The following is a 24816-nucleotide window of genomic DNA, read 5'->3' as shown; positions in this document are numbered from 1 at the left end:
TAAGATGATATTTTACTAAAGTATCCATATTAAAAGCTATTAAAAAAATAGTATTTTAATTCAATAAGTATAGTGCATTGGTAGCTTATTGTTAGAGAAATCGATAAGGATAAAAATATTATATATGAAAACATTTATTACAACCTTATTTTAAATATCAAAAGTTAAAACGACGTCTAAAAATAAAGAATATAATACATGGTACAATTAAACTACAGAACAACAATTTAGCATAAGACACATACACTGATATTTTTTTGCATAAAAAGAACCATGGTTTACAATATTTACACGACAACAGCCGCCACGGCCGGATCCAGAAGCCTAAGTGAAGATCGAACCTCACAAATGCTAAAGCCTAAAGAGCTAATCCCACACTGAACAAAATAAGCAAAGCATCCAAATCCATTCTACTACTCTTCGTGTAAAAAATACTCAACAGTTTACGTACATTTAACTACTATTTTAATTAGAGTATATTTATAAAATCTAATAAATTTATAATATTATAAATATATTTTTAAAATAAATTTATATATTTAAAAATTAATTATTTAAAATTTATTGATAGTCAAAATTTCAAAAGTTTTGCAGATTTGTCCAAAACATATTACCGTAATAAAACCAGCGCTTCCTTCCTGGACACGCCACGGGCACTCACGGTGGGCCCCACCTGGCACCCGCCGCCGCGTCACTATATATATATACACCTCCAGCAAGGCGCCACACCCGCGCCCGAGTCCACACCGCCTCCTCCCTCCGCCCCGGCACCTGCACTCGTCGATTCGTCGGGCTCGCCTCGCTCCCCTGCCTCCCTTGCCTTCCTCTCCCCTTCCCCGCGGCCGCGCGCCCCCGCATGCGAGCGCACCGACTGGCAGACGGGCCCGGCATGGACAAGTACGAGGAGGTGCGGGACATCGGGTCGGGCAACTTCGGGGTGGCGCGGCTGATGCGCAGCCGCGAGACCCGCGGGCTCGTCGCCGTCAAGCTCATCGAGCGCGGCCACCGGGTCTGGAACGTAGCTTCTCTGCTCCTTTTCATTCGAGGGATTGGGTTGGTTCCGCGGGGGTTCAGATCCGGTGGTGTTGGTTTGGTTGTGCTGAGCGGGTGGGCCTTGTTTTGCGCAGATTGACGAGAATGTGTACCGGGAGATCATCAACCACCGCTCGCTGCGGCACCCGAACATCATCCAATTCATAGAGGTGCGTGTACGCCGAAAAGGAGCACAATTGATCAATTGTTTATTACTCCTTTTTGTCCTGTTACGTTTAGTCGTTTGTTTTGGGGGAAAATGGCATGTTTTATGAGTTCCGTGCGGTGTTTGTGTTTTGGGGGGAATTTTTGTACTAAGGGCGCCTTTTCTGCTTGATTATTGGATTTATTGGCTGTTGTTGTTTTGCTCTTCCCGCTGTAGATTGCATTCAAGTTGATCCCCGTGTTTGCCTTTTAGGATTTGTGGGGGCGGTTGGTTGGGTTTTGAGTGTGTGTTATCTCTCTTGCTTTTAGTTTCCCTTGTGCATAACAGAACAACATTAAGGACTTGTTTGTTTTAGCGGTGAATCGTGAAAAACAGTTTGTACAATCTGAAAGTTGTGCATTGTAAAAAGTTAGATGATGAAAGTTAGATTGTACAATCTGAAAAAATTAGTAGAAGGTGGATTGTTGGATTGTTACAATCTAATAACTAAATTATACAATTCAACTTTTATAATTTAGCATGTTTGTTTTAACTTGTAGATTATGATCACAATCTGCAATCTGCAAGTTAAAACAAACCGATCCTAAGTTCAATTACTTTATAGAAAGATAATGTCTAATAAAACGAGCACTAATTCAAAATCTGATTTCATTAAACACTTGCGCAGGTGATCCTAACTCCAACGCATCTTGCAATTGTGATGGAGTATGCGGCTGGTGGTGAACTCTTTGATCGAATAGTTGATCGTGGGCGGTTTAGTGAGGATGAGGTTGGCGCTACACTGTCCTTCATTGTTCTTTGAGTACTATAGTATCCTTGATTTGCTCTTATTACCCCACAGAACGGAATTTTAATATATATATATATATTTTCTTCTGCTCATTGTAGGCCAGATATTTCTTTCAGCAGTTGATCTGTGGCGTGAGCTATTGCCATCACATGGTATGGAGAAACAATAAATTAGTGTCCAGCAATTACAGTTTATATAAAGATACGCTTTGTAGTAGAAAGTGCAAGTGCGGTTTTTCAAATATTTACGAGTGGGACCTGAAAATATGCTTAAATGTTGCAATCTTGGCTGCTTTTCAGCAAATATGCCATAGAGATTTGAAGTTGGAGAATGTTCTCTTGGATGGCAACCCAGCTCCGCGGCTCAAGATATGTGATTTTGGATACTCCAAGGTTGGTTGTCAAATTTCTCAGTTAGTCGGTAGCTTTAAGTTATTTGACATGTCTGTAAGTTTGCTTGAAAACCGTTCGCCATTTTGTAACAGTCTTCAGTACTACATTCAAGGCCAAAATCAGCAGTGGGGACACCGGCATATATTGCACCAGAGGTGCTTTCTCGCCGAGAGTATGACGGAAAGGTGAGTGGAAAGAATCTCTTGTTTATTTATGACATTTTTTTATGTTTGTTTAAGCAGATTATATTCAACAGTACATCACTAAGATTTCTTCATCTTATCGTTGTGTACATACATATTTAATTACCTTCATCTATTGTTGGCATTCACATTAGTACATGATGTTGCCTAGCCACCGTACCTAGAAAAGGGAGTTGTCATGCCAAGGAAACCCGCAATTGTTGCTTGGTCGAGTGTTTTGATTATTTAGGTGTGTCTTGGTTTTTAAAAAATGATTATTTAGGTGTAAAAGTACCACTTTACCAAACTCTTTTACGCTTTGTTAATTGAAGCTATCCATCAAAAGTGCATACTATATCTGGTTTCTTTTCGAAATTGTGATAGATTGTGGCACTATGTGCTTGGTTCTTGAATTTTCATGGGCAGTTGAATCTGATGATCCACAGTTTCGTGGGAAAGAGACTTGAGATACGAAAGATACATGTATTGCTTTTTCCAATTTCAATGAAAATTTTGGTCAGTTGTTGTACTCTTTGTGAACGACATTTTTATTCATTAACAGTTACCAATTTCGTTGATGGACATGTTTGCAAACATATTTTATTTGATTACCTTTTAGTAGATATTTGTGAGCAATCGTAGGCTCCAGCATCAAGATTCATTTTCTAGGTTGATATTTAATTTCATGGTTAACTATAATCACATATATTAGACCATCAGAAAGGCAGGAATTCTCTTTATCAATGCTTGTGACTTCTAGAAGAGAATGGATTGATCATTGGAATAAGTAGCAACAGTGAATAGAGGATAAGTAGTCATTGTCAGACATGGTGTTGGAATCTCTCCCCTTCGCCCCTTAGGTTTGTGTAGGTAAGATGTAACATAACAGATGTTGACATTGGTAAAGTTGCATGAACTAATTGGTCCATGGCACATGCGGAGCATCCACCCACAAAGTGGCTCTTATCCTACAGATCCTCTATTCTTCAATAACTTGGCCCAAGTTTTGGTGGGATGGTTAATGGAGCCTTGGCCTTTAACATGTTTTCACTTAGATATTTCGTAATTTAGATTACCTAGATCTTTTAGGTCAATGGATTTCATATGTTCAGTACTCAATTCCTGAAATTTCTGCCATCTGCTTTATGAGTGGCTTGTAAGCTATTTCTGAATTTTCTGCCATATGAAGTCTTGGCCTTGTTTGATTCAACACATGCCGTAATTTTACATAATTAACTTCTATCAAGAAGTGCAAGGTTTTAGTTAACCGTATGTGCAGTTCAAGTAATATGACATGATGCCCAATCAGCCCAGATTGATATACAAATAAAAAAGAAGGAAAAATCTAGTTTGATGTGAAGAGGTGGTGTATGTTCGGTGCTTTCACCAGAAGTAGTTTCAACTATGAAGAGAAAATATGGAAGATACGCTGTCACATTACAATGACTTTGATACAGTATGCGTTCCAGAATCAGCAGTTAACTTTTGTTGATTAAATCATGGTATCAGAATTTCTAACCAAAATGGACAAATTGTGCTAGAGTCTTTTGTGATTGTCATATTTTATTCAGTAAGTTTCACCCATGTGGTTGTTTCTGTGGTTAAATTATGAAATTGGTAAAAAGATTCATACAAATAAACAGAACGCTTTGTTTCCATCAAGAACTATTGAAGTTTTGGGTTAAAGTGAGGACGGCACATCTGTAACTTGTTAACTTACATGGTCAGACCAGTTGGTTTATCAAAAGATTACAACATGACTGTTTGAACAAGCTAAACTCAAAAGGGCAGGATTCATCTTGTTGGCTTGGATAATGTTCCATGTAAACGATTTTTTTCAAAACAATGCTGATTTCCAGGTCAAATACAAGGTATATTGAGTTATCTTCCTTATAAGGCTTATATAAGAAAATTACCCATTGCTAGGTACAATTACAAATTACCATGAAGAAGAAAAAAAGATAATTTAGACACTTCTTTCGAACACTGAGGTTTTGAAGCTGTTAGAATCAGTACAGGGTTGTAAGAAATAAATCAGCTGTTTCCATTTCGATGCCACTGTTGCTTGATTTAATAGCATGGGTCTGGTTTTCTTAGAAAAAAGAGGGGCGTTTTTTTCAGCCACCGTTTTTCTAAAGGAACATATTTTGATTTATGGTGAAATGGCGATATCTCTTTCTGATCTATCTCTAGTGCATTTCTAGATCTCCTAGTTGGCCAATCAGTTCATTGTTGCTTTACTTTTCTTGAAATGATTTTGATCTACATAACTACAATTGTCAAATGGGAAAAGAGGCTTTGCTGTCCTTGTTAGTGTAATATACTTCTATGTTTTTTAATTGAATCTTAAGTGTGGTTTACTTCTATGTTTTTTATTCATAGCAAAAGTAAACTTTTGGATAGCATGAATCCATGCATAACTGATGTGAGTGAAATTAAGTGATTCAGTCGATAAACGCTGATTTGGTATGGATTTTTTTTTATAACACCTGAGGTGGAAAAAACATCTCATTGAACTAACTCCAGTTAATCTGGACATTAATTGATCTTATCAGAAAGCTATCTATTATTGGGCTTTTGGCATTGCCATCTCCATATTCAATTCAAGCATGCTGTCCACACAAGTAGTTATTGCTTGATCATTACAGTTGTGCTTTCGATGATACTTAATCCTTATTGAGCTTATTGATCATAAATATTGAAATGCTTGTATTGATATCCTAGGAGTACCGAGTGAACTCTTTTCTTCCTTTAAAGTAGTGTTAGTACCTGGTGAAACTGAGTAGTGACAATTGACAAGTGTATTTTGGTACTGTAGCTTGCAGATGTATGGTCCTGCGGAGTGACTCTTTATATCATGCTTGTGGGAGCCTACCCATTTGAAGACCAGGATGACCCTAAAAATATTAGGAAAACCATTCAGGTGACAGCTAGTCCCATTGTCATGGATACTCTTCGCAGATATGTAGTGAAAAAATGCTTTTGCCACCTAATGTTTACACTTGTAAATTCCATTCCCTCATCTTCATTTGCAGCGGATAGCAGCGATTCAATATAAGATCCCAGATCATATCCACATATCTGCTGATTGCAGACAGCTCATTTCACGTATCTTTGTCAGCAACCCATTGAGGGTAATGATCTGTACTGTCTCAACTGTACAATACTACTATCAAGTGACTTAACTTTGATGTGGAAACTTTGAATTTCGTATAGAGAATCACCATGAGGGAAATAAAAAGCCATCCGTGGTTCTTGAAGAACTTGCCGAGGGAACTCACGGAAGCAGCGCAGTCAATCTACTACAGGAGGGACAACATCGTGCCTGCTTTCTCGGACCAAAATACCGAGGAAATCATGAAGATTGTCAAAGAGGCAAGAACCATGCCAAAATCATCGAGATCAGGCTACGGCTACAGTGATGAGTGCTCAGATGAGGAGGGGAAGGAAGAGGAGAACGAACCCAAAGAGGAGGAGGAAGAAGATGAGTGTGATAAGAGGGTCAGGGAGGTTCGTGAGAGCGGAGAGCTGGATATGGCCTCACTGCGCATCTAAATGCTGCTTGTGAGGCGGCCAGATGTAGATAATTTGGCTTTATTTTCTGCTGGCTTTTTTGTAGGATGTATGCTATTCTGGCTTCAGACATAGTAGTAGTCTATTTAAGCTTTTTCCATCCTGTAGCATAATTTTTGTTGAAACTGTATGTGTGGCCTAAGGACTAAGGTTGGTTCTCAGTTTTGTACAGGCACATCTGGTTGTGTTTTCAGATAGAAATATTTCCGTTTGTTTGCACTGTGCAGCAAACTATTTTGGAATTTAGGGGGGGCGGGGGGCATATCCTGTAAAAAAAGAGCTAAATGTTGCGAAATCCGTGAAAATGAGGTGTGTAGTTTTCAAATTTTCAAGGTGAAAATTTGAAATTGGGTGTGTATTTGTCCCAATGAGTGACTAAATTGACCTTCTGTTCAAAATCTCCGCAATGAGTTGTCACTTGATTTCTTTCCTACTGACAGAGCACCTATGTTATATTACAGTGAAATTTCTGATGCCTATATACCGGTTTACGTCAAAACCGAATAGTTGAATAGCTAATTGCTCATTGAACGGGTTGATGCTGCAGAAGTCAATATGGTATCTCAACTGGACTCACACTTCAGCTGTAAAATGAACAGAACTTATTAGAGAGACCCTGCAGTCTGCCAGGCCATCTTAATAGGCATTGGCTTGCGCGAATTTGACAAGTTTGTTTCATCGACCATGTTCTTCAATTCTCAGCTTACTGACTTGGAGCTACAAATAAACCTCAAAAACTACTCGGTTTATCTGAAACTTTTTAGCTGTAACGAATTTGAGTCCTATAACCATCTTTTCTTCAGAAAGGGATCTTAACAAGACGAACATGTCCATGCAGTTTTAACCATTGGTACAAAATGCAGATCCCATTTCTACCGCAGCCTATGAACAGAAGCTAGTGTGGCAATGGCAAGTCACCAGTTTTCCCTCATATATCTGACACAGTGACATATCAACGCAAATATTTGCATTCTCACCAATAAAGATTAACCATTCGGGAAACAAATTCCCATCTGTTGGCTTTGGTTGTGCCCTGAGCCTTGATGCGGTAGAATATCTGAATGGCCAGGTGAATAGGTATACCGGCGCTCCAAATTCTTTTCAGTTACAATGATACAGCACACTCTCTTCTGTTTTCTGCGCATAATCTAAGCAACTCCTGAATGTTCTCTTTTCAGCAGGAGTGGATGCTTGTTTCCCACGAGTTCCTGCTTTAGAAATTAGAAACGATGCTTACGATTAACTGAACTAGACATTAATCGCTTCACCAGCACGGTGACTGACGTGGCGCTATAGCTATCCACGTCGACAAACTCACAAAATCTGTTTACTTTTAGAGCATGGTCATCTCCGAGCAACGTTTGCTTCACACTAAATAAAGCTACAGGATGTTTGCACGCTTCGTATTAAGCTGACAATTTTGCCAGCAAGAGAAAGGATGAAACGACAGCAGAGAAAGGGCCTTTTCCCCAAATAAGCCAAATTACTGGGCATAATTTGGGCAAAAAATACTTGGCCGAGACGGCAACACCAGATCGCTTTCATCTTGTAGTGTGACCGCTACTCCAAGCTGTAGATTGTTGGACGCTTGGACCTAACGTGCAATGCTGTAGGATAGCAAACTAATCTAAGTGCTACCCTCCTTCAGCGGCGGACCCAACTAAAAGTTTTAGGGGGAGGAGGACTTTTAAGATTATACCTCTCATACAAAAAGTAAACAACAACTTTTGCATCGTGTAATTCAATGTACATCAAAAGATAATGTATCAGCCAGTCAAACAAACAAGGTCATATTGACTGAATTGACATTTGCACAAACATTGACAGTCACGGTCCTGGACATAGAAATTATACCGTGTGATTTTAGAGGCTGTTTAGTTTTCGGCCCCAACAGACTAAGTTAAAATTTGGTCAGAGGTTAAATCAGGATAGTATCAAATTTTGACCGTTAAAATAACGTTTGGTTTGAGGCAAAGCTTGAAATTAGGCCAGCCAAAAACTTTAGCGAACGATTTGATCACCCGAGATTTATCTAGAAAAACTATAGAAAATTTTGGCCGACCAAATTTTTTTTAGGGCATGACTAAATTTTGGTCTCAAACCAAACGAAAGCTAAATTTTTAAGACACTATCAAAATTTGGCTTGGTTTTCTTTGGCCCCTAACCAAACAACCTCATCTTCTTTTTGCCAGTCCCTTTGTCGTTGTTCCCAGAGCCATAGCTGCCGCTGGAGCGTGGCCGCACCCGATAGTGGTAGCAACAAGTGTGGCGTCTCCGACTTCCTCTCCCTCCATCAAGTGCCAGTGACAACAGGGGACTATCGCACAACACCAATTTGAGGCCACCAGGGGGCGTTGGTCGCTAGCCTAGGGTTCCAGAGACAAGAGCGGAGCAATTGAGCTTAGTTTCAGACGGAGATGGGCGATTGCGAGAGAACGATAAAAGAGAATCTATTTTGGGCTAGGACCTAAAGTGCACGTCTCTAGGCCCATTGACTTGCTTGTTTATTCCAGCCCACTGAGCCCATACGACCATACCCCTTTGCAGTTCCTTCAATCGCTCATGGCTCGCCCCAACAGTGCTACGCGCCTACGCCCTGCAGCCTTTCTTCTCCGCCTCCGGCCACCTTGATGTAGGGGCAGGGCTTGAAGGAGGGGTAGTAGTGCTGCCTGACAATAGCTGGGGCGGCCGTCTCACCACGTCTATAGGGAAAGTCCACCCCCGCCAGCTAAATTTTTTTACTAAGTTATATTGGCCCATTTTTACTTTTAAGGACGTCATGGTCCAAACAACTCGTGCACTAGGCTACTGTGCCAACGGTTCATCCGTGAGGCACCACCGATCGTCCGGCCCATACGGACGTCTGCGGCCTGCTCAGTTCAGCCCTCTCGTCCACTCGCCCAGCCTGCTGTCGTGTGTCGCCCTCGCCCAAACGCTCCTCTCCTCGCCTCCTCCAATGCTCCGCGCATCAGGGAGTCGAATAGCCGAGGCTAACTGCGAGCGCCGAGCCGGCCGGCAAACCCGGCTGCAGCCTGCAGCACCTGCCCTCTGCCCTCCTCATCCTTTGCAGCGGCCATGCTCCGAACAGGTTTGATGCAATAAATTTATATATATATGCTTTTCTTCCATTTTTTTTCTGTTTGCTTGATGTGTTATGCATCTTGTTTATACTTGCTTCTCAACGAAATTATATAGAACTTAACAAAATGGTTATTCAGGCCTTCTCAGCAATCTGAAATTTGCCCCAACTGCTTCCTGAATATATTTGAAACCATCTCTTTCCAAACATTCTGCTAGCTCAGTTTTTATTCTGGGGATAAGAGCTGGACCACCATAGCCAAGAGCAATGTAAAGTTGAACAAGAGTAGCTCCAGCACGGATCTTCTTGTATGCATCCTCGCCGCTACTTACACCATCACGGATCTTCTTGTTTATACTTCAAACTCTGTTCCAATATTCCTTCTTTTAGAAAATTCTCGTTGGTTTTATCCATAGCAAGAGAGGAAGTGGACAACTCTGAGCTGCTTTGTGCAAGCTAATGTGATCAGTAATTTTTTAAAATCTTTTAGATACCCCCTTGTAATCTTGCGAAACTCGTGTGGAACATTTGAGCATGGTGGATCAAGCTAACAAAGTGATTAGTTGACATCATTGTGCACGGACCGAGCATATACCTGCTAGGTTGCTACTCTCTTGAAACTTCCCTGTCCAGCCTATAGTAGTTGTTGACTTGTTACTGAACAGATATTTTTAGAGACATGGCACTGGGGCAGAATAATTACTTTCCATTTTTTATGCAAGTATTGGTGATGAATACGTGAGCAATAATCTCATTTGCTATATGGAGAAACAAGAAATGTAAAAAATTACAAATGATGTTGTGGTTCATCGCTTCAGGGTATTGAAAGAACACAAAAACTAGAAGGTAATGTATTACTTTTATTTGATCTTTTTAATTTAGTTTCTCATTAAAAAAATATGAAGTCATGTTTTTTTTACATATTTTGTAAGCCATCGAGGTTGAATGGTGTATTTTGCTAATGCCGATTGTATTTTGTTCGCAATTTCGGCGTTATTTACCTTTATTATGCTATTTTAACAATTGTTATGAGATATTTCATTTTGATAAGCATTTCTATTGTTACTTATTTGTTATATATATATATTAAATTTTTATCATCATATATATATATATACACATATATATATACATATACACACACATATATATATACATATATATATATACACACATATATTGGCTCATTTTTACTTTTAAGTGCATCATGGTCCAAACAACTCGTGCACTAGGCTGCTGGGCCAACTGTTCATCCGCGAGGCACCACTGATCGTCCGGCCCATACGGACGCCTGCGGCCGCCCTCGCCCAAACGCTCCTCTCCTCGCCTCCTCCGACTCTCCGCGCATCAGGGAGTCGAACAGCCGAGGCTAACTGCGAGCGCCGAGCCGGGCAGCAAACTCGGCTACAGCCATCAGCACCTGCCCACTGCCCTCCTCATCCTTTGCAGCGGCCACGCTCCGAATAGGTTTGATGCAATAAATTTATATATATACGCTTTTCTTCCATTTTTTCTGTTTGCTTGATGTGTTATGCATCTTGTTTATACTTGCTTCTCAACAAAATTATATAGAACTTAACAAAATGGTTATTCAGGCCTTCTCAGCAATCTGAAATTTGCCCCAACTGCTTCCTGAATATATTTGAAACCATCTCTTTCCAAACATTCTGCTAGCTCAGTTTTTATTCTGGGGATAAGAGCTGGACCACCATAGCCAAGAGAAATGTAAAATTGAACAAGAGTAGCTCCAGCACGGATCTTCTTGTATGCATCCTCGCCGCTACTTACACCACCACGGATCTTCTTGTTTATACTTCAAACTCTGTTCCAATATTCCTTCTTTTAGAAAATTCTCGTTGGTTTTATCCATAGCAAGAGAGGAAGTGGACAACTCTGAGCTGCTTTGTGCAAGCTAATGTGATCAGTAATTTTTTAAAATCTTTTAGATACCCCCTTGTAATCTTGCGAAACTCGTGTGGAACATTTGAGCATGGTGGATCAGGCTAACAAAGTGATTAGTTGACATCATTGTGCACGGACCGAGCATATACCTGCTAGGTTGCTACTCTCTTGAAACTTCCCTGTCCAGCCTATAGTAGTTGTTGACTTGTTACTGAACTGATATTTTTAGAGACATGGCACTGGGGCAGAATAATTACTTTCCAATTTTTATGCAAGTATTGGTGATGAATACATGAGCAATAGTCTCATTTGCTATATGGAGAAATAAGAAATACAAAAAATTACAAATGATGTTGTGGTTTCGCTTCAGGGTGTTGAAAGAACATAAAAACTAGAAGGTAATGTATTAGTTTTATTTGATCTTTTTAATTTAGTTTCTCATTAAAAAAATATTAAGTCATGTTTTTTTACATATTTTGTAGGCCATCGAGGTTGAATCGTGTATTTTGCTAATACCGATTGTATTTTGTTCGCAATTTCGGCATTATTTACCTTTATTATGCTATCGTAACAATTGTTATGAGATATTTCATTTTGATAAGTATTTCTATCGTTACTCGTTTGTTATTTATACATATATTAAATTTTTATCGTCACATATATATATTGAAGTGTGTACTCTGGTAGTTGTGCTCTAGCTTCGCCCCTGTAAGCGAAGGCACATTTGCCTCACAGTAGGAGCATTTCGGTGCATGAATCACGAGCTACAGAGAGCTGTTTGGGGGATTGTAGCTTAGAGCTGCTATAAGCACCTAGGTCCTCCAATGCCCCGAGTATATGCTTGGAGCATGTTCTTATATAATCTACCTCTCCAAACTTGTCCAAAGCAGATGGCACCGGATATTGAACAGAATGGAGTTTGCTATTGCATTTATCATAAAAGCTTCTTCCGGATTTGGTCTCATTGTTTCTTGTGGATATTTGAGTGGTTACCAACTTAACATCCTACTTATCCCATAGTGACGACTGCTACTGAATGATGTGATTATTTTAACTGTTGCTGGAGGACTCCGATAGAAATATGTTAGGGAATGGAACTTTTTCCTTGCGAAATGGGACTTACATCAGTTCATTCATCGGAATTATGCATGCTAAGTTCCATTTTCACGGTGGGTCTTACAAGTTACGTTGTAGCAGAGAAGTTGAACTTGGTGGTAAAGGAAACTGGAAACCATATGATCAAATATCAATACATTTTGTTAACATACATACTGCGCCAACCTATCTGACTACAGACTACATCACACATAAGCGTTCTTTATTATTCATGGACATATTTTGTAACCTATTTTTGAAGTCACAAGCAAGAGAAACGTACCTTGGTACATGCTCCCCAATGCATTCTTGTACGTAGGCTTCTTTTAACTGTGGCCATTGGCTGTTGGTTTGCAGAGCAACCATGCGTTCTTCAGGTTGTGCCAAGCCAGACTTACCATCTCCATGAACCTGTGAGCACTGCTACTGAATGATGTACTTGTGAAGGCATAACTGAGAAGGCTGCGTTCTAGTATGGCAGTGGTCTGATGAATCCGTGGTAATGTACAAGAATAAGAGATTCACCACCAATGCTTCCATACAGTTTGAAGGCTTGACCTGAAGTGTGTAATGCACTAATGCGTACAAGTTTGTTTCAATAAAATGGAAGACAAGTATGCTATCTAGATTGGTGTTTGGTCCTCATATGAACCTTGATGATGTGCTGCGCGTGTATTACTTATTTGTTCTCTTGAGCTGGTTTGCTAGATCCCTCCTCGAGCATTCTCAGAAACAAAAAGGGTAACTGGTCTGCTAGCCATGGTATCCGGGCCCACATGTCAGTGTCTGCCTCCTACAATCCTTCTAGAAAGGTAAATTCGGTGTACGGGCCCGTGCGTCAGTATCTATCGCCTGGTTTCCTACTAGTCACGAGGAAAACACGATCTCTCGGACAGCCTCGTCTCTCAAAACGTGGGCCCAGCAGATCGCCCGTTCAACGACGAAACGGCTTTTTATTCAGAATTTCTTTACGAAGGGATTTTTTTTCTTTCAGTATTTTAATAATTTCTCTTCACGATTTTTTTCATAAAACGATTCCTAATATCATTCCCTCTAAGACGAAATTCTCTCTCATTTCCCTTTACGAATCTCTTAACATGAAAGCTGTTGAAGATGAGAAAAAAAAAAGAATATGAAAGAGAATCAGAAAATAAACGAAATGGAAGAAAAATAGTTACCTTCATGTTTCCATTCACTTACACACTAACTCCCCCCTGTGTTTTCACTGACTTTGTATCATGGTATATTGGTATATCACTGCAATTTTGCAGGTGCCCAACAGATTTATTTCGCGCAAGCTTTGTGCAGCTATGTTATGACAGATCTAGAGCTCTTGTAATTGGTCTCGAAGGATGTGCAAAACTGTATGTACCTGTTAGGCCTTTCCCACTAAGCATTAAACAAGATCTTCGTTATATATGATCTACCATACTTCTATTGATACATTCCCATCTTTTTCTGCTAACTAATGTTTACTAATTACTCAATAAATCCTTCTCATGTTGATTGATTGCCCATGTTGCTTTGCCTTTCTTGATCTCCACCATTTAGAAGATCTTTGTGTAAAAATGCGACTGAACAAGATGGAATAAATTTTTCCTCCATACTCAGCAGTTTTTGAATTGTCTTATTTTTCAGACACAAACAGTCTTGGCACGACTTGCAAACTGGGAAGCTATTACATCAGTAAGCTAGCGCTGCTAATATATTTTGTCATATTCATGCGGCCCTTATCATAGTTATGTGGTATTGAATATTTGAATTTGCATTAAAAACAAACGAATTGTAGTTCATTTAAGCAGCAATATGACTACTTTTGAATAAAATAGCTGGTCATACATAAGTGTTATGCTTATCCTTTCTTCTTTTGTTTTCTTCCATCAGTCACGCTGTATCCGGGAATTCGACTGCCATGCCACTTGTGTTGTTGCAAAATATGAGGTACTCTTTCTAACGCTAGAATCTGCATTGTCTGGTTATCCACAATCAGCAAAGTATTCATACTTGACTGTCTAAAATTCTGGGTTACATTCAATTTCACTGTTCCTCTTGTTACTGTTCAGTGATGATTACATTTTTCGATTTCATTAGAATTTAAGTGGAATAATGCAAAACAACATGTTTAGTTGAAGCAGAAACGGATTGCGAATCCCTGCCCCGCGCTTGATTTTTTAGGGGATGGGATCCATATTGCTCGTAGTCATAAGCTAGTGCATCAAAACGAATATTTTGCAGACAACCAAATCCTTGTCAAATTTAGCTGCTTGTGAACTACTCTTTCCATTAGAAAGAAATGACGCTCTATAGTGCATCCAGTCAACCCATATTCTTTTTGACCAAATATATTGTCTAGAATATGTAGTTTACATATATATAAAAATTACAAGAGGAAAATTTTCATGATACTTTCACAATATTGCACTTTTGTAACTTTTTGGAATATGTGATAATAAAATATCTTTGTTAAAGTGACATATTGTTTACTTTGAAAATTCAAAACATTACTTTTTAGTGACTAAAGTAATTAGTATGACGTGCATCTAATTTTGCACCAAATAACACCTATTATTCACAATAAATGCTCAACATGTAACCATGGAAAATGCAAAAATTGAACAAATCTGAAGTGGCAATGCTATCACAATACAAAATCACAGAGTAGTCATATCAACAAATGAATGAGAAAAGATTGACCAAGGGACTCAAAATTTAGGCACTCATTTAAACAGTAAACCATAGTTTCCTCGCCAAAAAAAAAAACATAGTTACCAAACAAATAGCACCATACAGAAAGCATATAAAGGTGTCTACTCTATCCCATGTTGGGCACTTGGGCGTCTTGCTTGATCACATCCAGGGCAGGCTGCCACGAAATTGAGTTTATGAGGTCGATTATGGTATTTGTGGCCTCACTAGTAGCATGGACTACATGCACTTGGTTTCACCTCTTGATGAAACATAGAAAGCTTGAAACACATTCAGCTATGCTGATAGTGACAATAATAGCAAGGGTTGCAGGGTTTACTGTTAGGTGATCGCCAGCAACTGCAAGGGTTGGAGCCTTGGCCCTTGGGGTTTGCAGTTTTGCATGGAAAATATCGAAATGGATATCTTAGTTCTGAACGTCAACACTTTTCACCTTCATGGAGGAGATGAGACAGATGTATTAGGAATTTCAGGTAGTCCTAGCAATGCAAGTTTGTATTTGTAGAGTATTTACATTATAGAATTCTGGTTACGTAAACATGAATCAACTAAGTGATAGTTGGTTTGGGTTCCAACAGAAAATTCTTGAGTCAGAAAACTTACTATTTATTCATGTGAAGCATCTCGAGAATAATCCTGTGGATCTTTTGAATTCAATTTTGGTCCATGAGAATTTGTTCTATTTCAAAAATCCTACCACAATTGTAACAACTTGGGTATTGTATAATTTTAGACAATGGCTTCCATGTAGTGACTAACTATTTTAAGACAGTGGACACATTTTACCGCAAGTGCAGCAGTGAAACTATATTGGTAACATGTAAGTTCCCTTTACTTTGTATCAGTGCTTTAGATGACCCCCTTTCCACAAGGGAGGCGATTCCCTGGGATGAATGCAGGTAAACTATGTCTAACGAAAGCTTACTATTATGAACATTTCTTGTTTATGTGTTGATGAGGCCCACATTTGATGATTTAGGGCAAGCAAGAGCATTGTTTTGGCAACTACACATAATGGTGGACATCTTACTTTCTTTGAAGGCCTAATTGCTGGAAGACTATGGCAAGTTGTTTGCCAAAATGTTAGCATTGTTTTCGCACTTAAGAAACTTGTAAATAGAGATTTGGTAGGTGCAGGGATCCTTACATAGGGGAGGGACCTACAAACTTTTATTAGGATGTGCAAGTGCCTAAATTATGTTGTGTGGAAATTCCATTGGGTAGGGACAGGGGCAGAGGTTGCAGCCTTTGAGCCTCAGTTCTTCAATTTGCTTTCCACTGGCATGTCCTTTTTAACTTATGATGTGACTTCTGTCTATTTGATCAGTCAATAGTGATTGAGTTCCGTATGTATCTACCTAAATGCTTGGTAGGTGGGCTGGGTTGTTTCTAAGTTTCTTTGTGCTCTACATGATAGCCTATGCATGCATCGATAAAAGGAGGTGATTGCTAGTTCACATATCATCTTTTTTTAAGAACTCCAGTAGGGAAATCCCCTACTAATTGAGAAACTATTATTAAAAGCACTAAAAAAAGAGCTTGTACAAAATTGAAAAGCCTAAAAAAGGTGTGCCATGAGCAGGAAGGAAGAAAGCTAGAAATTAGAAATAAAATCAAGCCATTGGGATACCAAAGAGTGGAGAGAATTATTTATTCTGTGCAGCTACAAGCGCACAGTGACCATAAAGTTTGAGTGCCAAAGGTGGAAAGAAGGGTTTACCCGTTGAAAGATCTTTGTATTCCTTTGTTTTCAGATTTTTCAGGCTACAATGGCAAAGACTTCCATGAAGAACTGGTGGTGAAAGTCCTGAGCAGCTTCACCAATCATATCGAAGAAATTAGCGGTAAGGTTCCACATAATTCCAAGGGAGGACCAACACCTGACACTAAAGGGACAAGTAAAGAAGAGATGGAAGGTTGTCTCTTCAACATTGAGATTGCAAAGAACATAGTTGTAATCATTGTCTTGAATTCTCTGTCTTTTCCTCTAAAGCAGATTATGTGTGTTGATTCTATCTTTGAGAAGAAGCCAGATGATTTCCAAATCCCAGTCAAGGGGGCTGACGGAGTAATGGATTTGTACGGGAGATTATAGAATCTGCTAGAAGCATACTTGTCATTACCCCAACAATAAGTCCACATGTCCTTTTGAGTGCCCTGATTCTGAATGTTGTCTATTTTTTTGGTGCAAAATTTGCAATTCTTGGAAAGCCTCAAAGGATAGAAGAGTATGAAAGTTCAAGAGGGGGGAACCACTTTCCCTGTACGCCGCAATGGATACATTTTTGTTCCTGGCAAATGAGTAGAGACGGGGGAGGGTCTCCTTAAGATAGTTGCCATTCCACATATCATGCCAGAGCAGGATAGTGCAACCATCACTTGGGCATCCTGAAGCAATTCCTCTGAAATGATCAATGAAGCTTATGATATCTCTCCACTAAAAAGAGCTTTTGGCTTTGAAGGTATGAGGAATGTGGTCATTACAATAGTGAGTGTTCCAGATCAATTGAACCCAAGAGATATCCATACTGTTGTAGAATTTGTGCATGTGCTTAATTAGAAGAGCTTCATTATGTGAAGACAGATTAATTACCCCTAAACCATCTTTGTTTTTGGGAATGCACACTTGTTTCCAAGCAATTAAGGCCTTTCCTCTTGACGAACACTTAGGCTCTCTTCATAAGCAGTTTCTCTTAGCTCTGTCAATGACCTCAATAGTTTTCTTTGGTAATTTGAAGGTGCACAGTCTATATGTTGGGAGTGAGAAAAATGCAGAGTTCACCAAATTGAGCCTTCCGGCAAGACCCAGTAACAAGGAGGTGGTAGTGATTCTTCTCTCAATCCTGTTCATGATGGGAGTCATATCTTCAAACTTTGGTTGAGTGATACCCAAGGGAAGACCAAGATAGGTAAAGGCATAGAGGCCACTGCACATCTGAAAGCTCCAACCAGAAGTTTTGTTTTTTCCTCAGTCAGATTGATGAGGACCAAGCAGGACTTAGCAAAGTTGATCTTGGGACCTGAAGACTGCATGTAGGTGTGAAGGATGCCTTTGAGACAGAAGAGCTCTCTCTGATGAGCTTTGAGGATAATGATGGTGTCGTCTGCATACTGAATGACTATAAAGTCTATTGTGTACGTCAGATTTAGCTGTAGAGAAAGAAGACCTCTAACTCTCGCCTCATTAATGATGTACTGAAGAAGCTCTGTCGCAATGACAAAGAGAAGGAGGGATAGAGGATCTCCTTATCTAACTCCTCTTTTGCAGGAAAAGAATTTGCCCGAATCCCATTGAGGAGAATTGACGAAGAACCTGATTCAAGGATGGAGCTAACCTAGGAGGTCCACTTTTGGTTAAAGCCATCTTATCCATCATTTGAATGATGAGATCATGATCAACCGTGTCAAATGCTTTTTCAAAATCAAGCTTGAGGATAACAATCTCCTCCTTTGATTGGTGACATTGGTGAATGTACTCAAAGGTCCATCTAAGATAGTCTTGAATGGCTCTTCCTTTAATGAAACCATACTGGTTTTGATGGACCAAATCAAGAATTCTGGCCTGGAACCTGTTGGCAAGGAGCTTGGTGATGATCATGAGGGCTAAATTTAGAAGAGAGATAGGCTTGTAGTCACTAGTTTTCACTGAATTATTCACCTTGGAGATAAGAGTGATGTAAGAGATGTTTAGGGAATGCAAAGGATTTTTGCCCTCTTCAAAGTCCTTAATCAAGTCATAGAAGTCCCTCTTGGTAATGTTTCATAACTTTTTAATGAATAACCCATTGAAGCCATCAGGGACATGAGCCTTATCAAAAGGAATATCTTTGATCATCTCATCAATCTCTTTCTTGGAGAAAGGTTCTAAAATGAGCTCAAGATCTTCTCTTGGAGTAATCAAAAGATCAAGATCAAAGAAGATAGTAGTTTCACCTGTGGTACCCATTTTACCTTTATAAAATTACCAAAGAGTTGTAGCCTTCTCATAGTGGTATGTGATCCTTCTCCCTTCACCATTCTCTAGACTTGTCATTATGTTAATTCTATACCTCTTAGTGGCCGATGTATGGAAGAATTTGGTGTCTTCATCCTCAATATTGACCCATCTTATAGTGAACTTTTTCCTTCAGTAGTTATTCTTGGCCTTAAGCAACCTCAGGATATGCTTCCTCAAGATGTGTCTGAAATTCTTCTCCAGAATGAACAGAGCTCTACTTTCTTCAATTATGTCCAAGACCGTCAAATACTCATTGCTCTCTTTGAGGATTTTGTTCAACTGAGAAATTGATCTACCCCACTTCCTTAAGTTTCTTCTTAGGAGCTTAAGTTTAGCCACTAGCTGACTGATGCTGTTGGAGGCATTGATATTTGTGTTCCAAGAATTCTAAACCACTTCCATGAACCCTGGCTGATCCACTCAGAAATTCTCAAATCTGAAGATACTAGTCTTTGGAATGTTGGTGCCTATTTGCACATAGCAAGGGATGTGATCTAAAATGGGTTTTGACATTGGTAATAGCAGAGTGTTTGGGTAGCTAGTTGTCAATTAACTGTTGAAAAACAACAGTCTAACTGCTCGAGTAAAGGATCTTCTTGCATGTTACTCCAGGTGTAGTTTTTGTACTTCAAAGGAATCTCCAGGAGCCACAGTAGATTGATTAAATCATTAAACAAGATCATATCATTAGGATTACCACCTGACTTGTTCCTATCAGAGGTGCTTGTGTAGAGGTTAAAGTCACCTAGAAAAATCCAATTGTCCTCATCTTGAATCTCTAGGTTCCTTAGCCAATTAATGAAGATGCCCTTGGATTCTCCATGACAAGGGCCACAGATAGAGGTTAACTTCCACTTCATGGCATAAAATGTTGAGTTAAATTTGATGGTAATCTCAAAGCTAGAGATGGACGCTACATGGCCTGAGAAAAGCGCACCCACTCAAGCAACCAGAATCCCTCCCGAAGCTCCATTAGAGGGGGCAAAAACAAACTTGTTAAAATGCCTGGAAGCTAACTTCCTGATAAAAGAGCTGTCAAAGGAACTTTTCTTGGTTTCTTGCAAGCACAAAATTGAACAAGCACATTCATCAACCTTAGCTTTAACCGCTCTCCAATGTTTTCACTATTAACCCCCCTAATATTCCAATTGAGAATGTTCCAGCTTTTCTTCTTCCTGGCCATTAGGCAACTATATAGTAACGAAGACCACATCCTAGCCACAGGCTAAAAGAAAAAAGAGGAGGCCCGCCAGGAGAGCTCTCAATGAGCTGCAGGCAATGAGCCAGAACATCACTAGGCATCATCAACAACAAAGAGGAGCCTCCGATAAGTCCAAAGCCCTCCTTCCTCGGGGAGTCAAAGAGGGAGAGCTCCAAACCAGCGTAATTTGCAGGAACCCTCAACCTGATTTTCATACGGTTGCCTATTGTCGTAGGATTATTTAACTATTTTCCACTCTTATTGTGTGCCAATTCGATCTCTCACTGATATGTGGGGCCACCTAAGTCACTGAATGTGGGCCAGAGTGGCAAATTTGTTGTCACTCACCCCATAAGAGTGGAAAAAGTTAAATGCTTCATTGTCGTATCGTGCATTGTCAGACAAAGAACAGAGCAAACTACGAACAACCTATGGACGGCTAAACCGATCATAGAGCGAGCGCAAGCCAACTGTGAGATAAAGATAATCAAAGTGGACCCCAGATTAACTAAGAAGGGACCAAAAATAGGACCCCACACCAAGATAGGAGCAAAAAAGGAAAGGAGGGCAACACAGGTGGGGGAGGAGCCAACCATCATACGATAAATACAATAGTAGATGCAATTAAACGAGGGGGAGGGAATAAGAGTATCATGATAGTGAATGTGCAAGGAGGACCACCATATAGTCACAAAATAGATGTTTAGGTAAAAGAACAAGTCCCAAAAACCCCACTCCAAAAGCCTAAGAAGAAAGCTATCCATCAGGGTGAGAAGTCAAAAGGGATTCATTTTGGTCCTGACGCTCCTCAAACACCATCTTTGGGTCCAACAACAAATTAGTCAACATGTTCACAGGATCAATGTCGTAATCCTCGATCGCCCTTTTCTAAATGGCGTCCAAAGGGATTTCAAAAAATGAGTCAGGACAAGATTCAAGTTCTGCAAGAGAGGGGAACTTAGGAGGACCAACGAAGGAAGCAAGAAGCAAGAAGATCAGAAATACCATCAGGAAAGGGGGAGGGGAGCTGGAGTATTAGGGGTCCTCTAACTACGTTTCTTCATATGGGTGTCTGCTGAGAGGTTGTCACCCATTGAACCTTGAAGCTTGGACTCCAGACTTTTACTTCTTCTAAGGTTGCTCATCAGTGTATTGGATTCTTCATTCGTGCGGGCATCTCTCTTGGAACACTTCCAAGCCTCGAAGCTCAACTTCTAGATAAGGCCCGTGCTTTTTATAACCTTGTTTCTAGAGTACATCTACTTAACTGGTAGTCTTGCCTTGAGATCATATTTGTCCCCTGGAACCATGCAAGATGCCAACTTTCCAAGACTATCCTCAACCGGGCTGATAACCTCATGAGACAGTGAACGCAATCTGACGCAAACATTCTTCTTGGGGCCAATATGAGAGAAGTCCATCGTGACTTGGAACGAGCAACTACTAAGGTTGGGACTAGGCAAGACATGCTTCCACCAAGCGGATGGTAGGGCTTGAGGGAACGCCATGGAAAGAACCTTGGAGAGGGTTTTCGATAAGAAAGGCTGAATCCAGTTCGTCTGCTGATCGAGACCATGAACATTGACTATCGGCAGATCTTCTTGATGTTGAGTGAACACTGGCCAGGCGGACTTGAAGTGCAAATATTAGTCTTGAGCATTATCATACGAGGAGCTAGTAGAAGCAGAATTGTTGTCTAATGAAGCTGAGAACTCCACTTGCAGTTGCTGGGATGTTGGGGGACATGCAGCAGTGGTTGCATGCCCTGCTGCCAAGCAGGCCAAGCATTCTGCTACTACTGAAGCTCAACCACTACCGCGTCCCACACTGGATCCAGTTGAGGTTGTTCTAGCTCTTAGAGCGGCTGATCATCTTCAGGTTTCAGCAAATCCGGGGAGACCGGAGGATGAAAAGGGTGAGGGTTGCCGTTGTTTGGTGGAACATCATCCTCATCAGCATGCAAAGGATACACAAACTCATTGTTCAAGATGTAGATTGGATAGGTCCAAGACCTACGCACTCCACCCATTTTGAGACATTGCATGATCACAAGACTGTGGGGAATAAGTTCAGTACTGTCATAGAGGCACTTGACCATCACATAGGCCGTACTTCTGGCATTGGAGTGCCAATGGATGAACTTTCCAAAAGAAGCACATGCTTGATCAAGATATGCAAGGTTCATGTAGTCCAAAGGGCAGCCAAGAATAAAAAACCAACTGATTCTAGAGTACAACGAGTTCCTAAAATTGATAGCTTGGTCATGCTCAATGAATCTAACCGTTGTGCCGTGGATGATGTGAGGGTTTTCATTGAACAACTTGTCCCTCTGAAAGACATCCTTAAGCCGGAGGAGAGCAACACCAAAAAGATGGGAACAAGAGTAAAGGGCCTGGAAATCAAGGTGGCCTTCAAGATGCTGCCGAATCTACTAGGTGAGAAAGTTGAAGTCTTCAGGTTGCAGGACCTCCGCCTCATCCACCGCAAGGACAAACTCGTCGTTGGTGTTGATTGGGCTTCCAGAAAGGGAGATTAATGTTCTTGCAATGCGGTTCGGTCCTTCATCTTCAACCGCCATCTTCGGTGGGATGAAGCGCAACAGGTCAATGGCACATTTAGCCATTAGGGAACTACCTTCGATGTGGAGGGAGGGAGGAGGAGTATCTAGGAGAACAATGGTGAGGGAACAGTGAATGGCAGGGGAAGACGAGGGGTTTTTGGAGAGCTCAAAGCTGAGAGAAGGAGTTGGGGTTTTCTGGGAGCAAGGGTGGTTTGTTTAAGCGATGGGTCTATAGAATCACCTCTAGAACGTGGGCTGAAACAATCAACATGACTGGAGGATGTGGGCTAACACGTTATAGGTCCTTTCAACTTCCATGTCCAATTGCCTCTACCTCTTGTGTTGAGACAATTGGATTTCTTGTGACCATAGTGAAAGCACCCTTTGCATCTGAGAGAATTGGAACAATCCTTAGCGATATGCCCCAAAGCTAAGCATCTGGAGCATGGAGCATGAATCTTCAACCCTAGGCTGTGATGCACGGGAAGAACCATTGACTTTGCGTGGTGCAATTTCCTATTGCAAGATGATGTAATGAATACTTTGAGCGATTCCCAAAATGTTGCCTCGGGTAACCAACTTTCCCGCCTTGGGAAGGGACGTTGCTGATCTCTTTTCCAGTTGTTTGTAATATTTTGCCCTCTTAGCTCCCTAGTGGGTAGTTGGCCTAGACTTCTATCCTAGCCCTCTCTCGGGCAGTGTAGATGAGACAGCACGACATTGGAAAGGACATTTTTTGCTGATAGACTGGATTTCAAATGGGACATATTCTTTAGACATGGACCAAGTTCGAAGACGAGGAAGAACAAGAACTCTTGAAGTGACTTAGAAGAACAGGGGAAGAATTGAGAATTGGGCACCTGATCTGACCTATCTTCAACGAGAAAACCATAGAAGAAGGAGAAGATGTTTTTTGAGGGAGTGGGAAGCACAAGGGAGAAGCAAAGGAAACCCATTTAAGGTGGGCATGTGGTTTAGGTTTCCCTTACGAAAAACCAGGATCCATTGGCTATCTTCCTCCCTTGACCAGCGCTCACTCTCCCGGATCCAATCCAGCACACCATCTCTCCAGAGATGGAAGTAGACACCGAAGTGCTTAGTAGTGATTCTCTTGAGTGCACAAATAAGCATACAAACATGCTTAGAGGAAACCGAGAACCGGAAATGCCTATCTGACTTAAAGCGGACGTGAAACCCCGTAGGGGAACCACCAAGAACCAAGTGCAGATCCTAGCTCGCTGCAGAGCAGGTGAGCCGGAAGGTGTATCTTCTTCTGAAACTTCTTTCCAGAAGATGATGTAACATGACATTGGAATGCAGGCACATGAGCATGATTTGCACTCTTCGTTGGAATCATTGATCGACAAGAGCCCATATGTGAACTTCATGGAAAACAGAATAGTAGCTGCAGCAGCAAATGATGGTCCTGACAATGATGACTCCTTGCATAGTTGATGAAATTGAACTCAATGAAGGCATGATTGCTGTACAACAGAATGAAAACACCAGAGGAATACATAATGAGTGTGATAGTGGGGTGGAGAATAAAAGGAGCTCACGAGGGAACGCAACGCCTGTCCAAGGTCATGGAGAATTTCAGAAACATCAAGAAGAACTATATGCGAATAAAATATGTGATGCCATTGCCCTTGTCAAGAGATCCATAAACCAGCTCACTCGATCCCAGGGGAGGTCATTCTGGTTGCTTGCTTACATAGCTGTTGTAACATCTTGGCCGTTCCTTGGGACCCTAGGTTTTTTCTTGTTTAAGAAGAAGTTCAGGAATTCTCTGTCAGCTAAGAAGCTAAGAAATTGTGATCACGTTGCCTACACAATTTTGTTTCAGTCAGAACTAGCAAATAAGGAAAATCAAGTACCTAAAACCACTAATACATATCCATAAGTTGATCATAGCTATGGTCTTGGAATCCAAAATATTAAATACGAATGCTAGAGTATTAAAAAAGAGCAAGACATGATGTCTTGCTATGTTTTTTCTAAAGAACCTTCAAAAAAGGGTAGGGAGTTCATGCAATTCACTAAAGAAGAATGGAGTTAACCCAATTTATGAGGAAAACATGTCTAAAAATCTTACAACTGTACGATTATTGAATAAAATCTGTGATGCCATTGCACTTGTC

At 40.5% G+C, this 24816-nt stretch overlaps 1 protein-coding gene, 1 long non-coding RNA gene and 1 pseudogene across 4 annotated transcripts; all 3 read left to right on the top strand.

Annotated features, from left to right (window-relative positions):
* The first annotated feature begins 741 nt into the window (after positions 1 to 741).
* On the top strand, positions 742 to 6354 carry LOC133928941 (serine/threonine-protein kinase SAPK4-like). Of its 2 annotated transcripts, none has more exons than XM_062375480.1 (9): positions 742 to 1009; positions 1128 to 1202; positions 1866 to 1967; positions 2087 to 2140; positions 2288 to 2380; positions 2473 to 2565; positions 5381 to 5485; positions 5598 to 5696; positions 5779 to 6354. In XM_062375480.1, the coding sequence occupies exons 1-9, from the start codon at positions 857 to 859 to the stop codon at positions 6115 to 6117; spliced, it is 1113 nt and encodes a 370-aa protein (XP_062231464.1). In that variant the 5' UTR covers positions 742 to 856; the 3' UTR covers positions 6118 to 6354. The 2 variants fall into 2 exon arrangements, with proteins under 2 accessions (XP_062231464.1, XP_062231463.1); XM_062375479.1 differs by having other exon boundaries at positions 742 to 1018.
* Positions 6355 to 9064: 2710 nt separating this feature from the next.
* Positions 9065 to 12837, top strand: LOC133929807 (uncharacterized). 2 transcript variants are annotated; one of them, XR_009911658.1, is made up of 2 exons: positions 9065 to 9223; positions 12569 to 12837. It is a non-coding gene; the product is annotated as an uncharacterized LOC133929807 (long non-coding RNA). The 2 variants fall into 2 exon arrangements; XR_009911659.1 differs by having other exon boundaries at positions 9065 to 10060.
* Positions 12838 to 13427: 590 nt separating this feature from the next.
* On the top strand, positions 13428 to 24578 carry LOC133928104 (uncharacterized; annotated as a pseudogene).
* Positions 24579 to 24816: the final 238 nt, after the last annotated feature.

This window comes from Phragmites australis, chromosome 9 (genome assembly GCF_958298935.1).
Source record: "Phragmites australis chromosome 9, lpPhrAust1.1, whole genome shotgun sequence".
In the NCBI taxonomy this organism is placed as follows: domain Eukaryota; kingdom Viridiplantae; phylum Streptophyta; class Magnoliopsida; order Poales; family Poaceae; genus Phragmites; species Phragmites australis.
Note: the sequence above shows the minus strand (reverse complement) of the source record. Positions and strands in the feature narration are given on the sequence as shown.

Coding starts and splice junctions, on each gene's coding strand:
- LOC133928941 (XM_062375479.1), top strand. CDS start 857: ATGCGAGCGCACCGACTGGCAGACGGGCCCGGCATGGACAAGTACGAG. Junction 1,019..1,127: donor GCGGCCACCGGGTCTGGAAC/GTAGCTTCTCTG, acceptor TGTTTTGCGCAG/ATTGACGAGAATGTGTACCG. Junction 5,697..5,778: donor TTGTCAGCAACCCATTGAGG/GTAATGATCTGT, acceptor AATTTCGTATAG/AGAATCACCATGAGGGAAAT.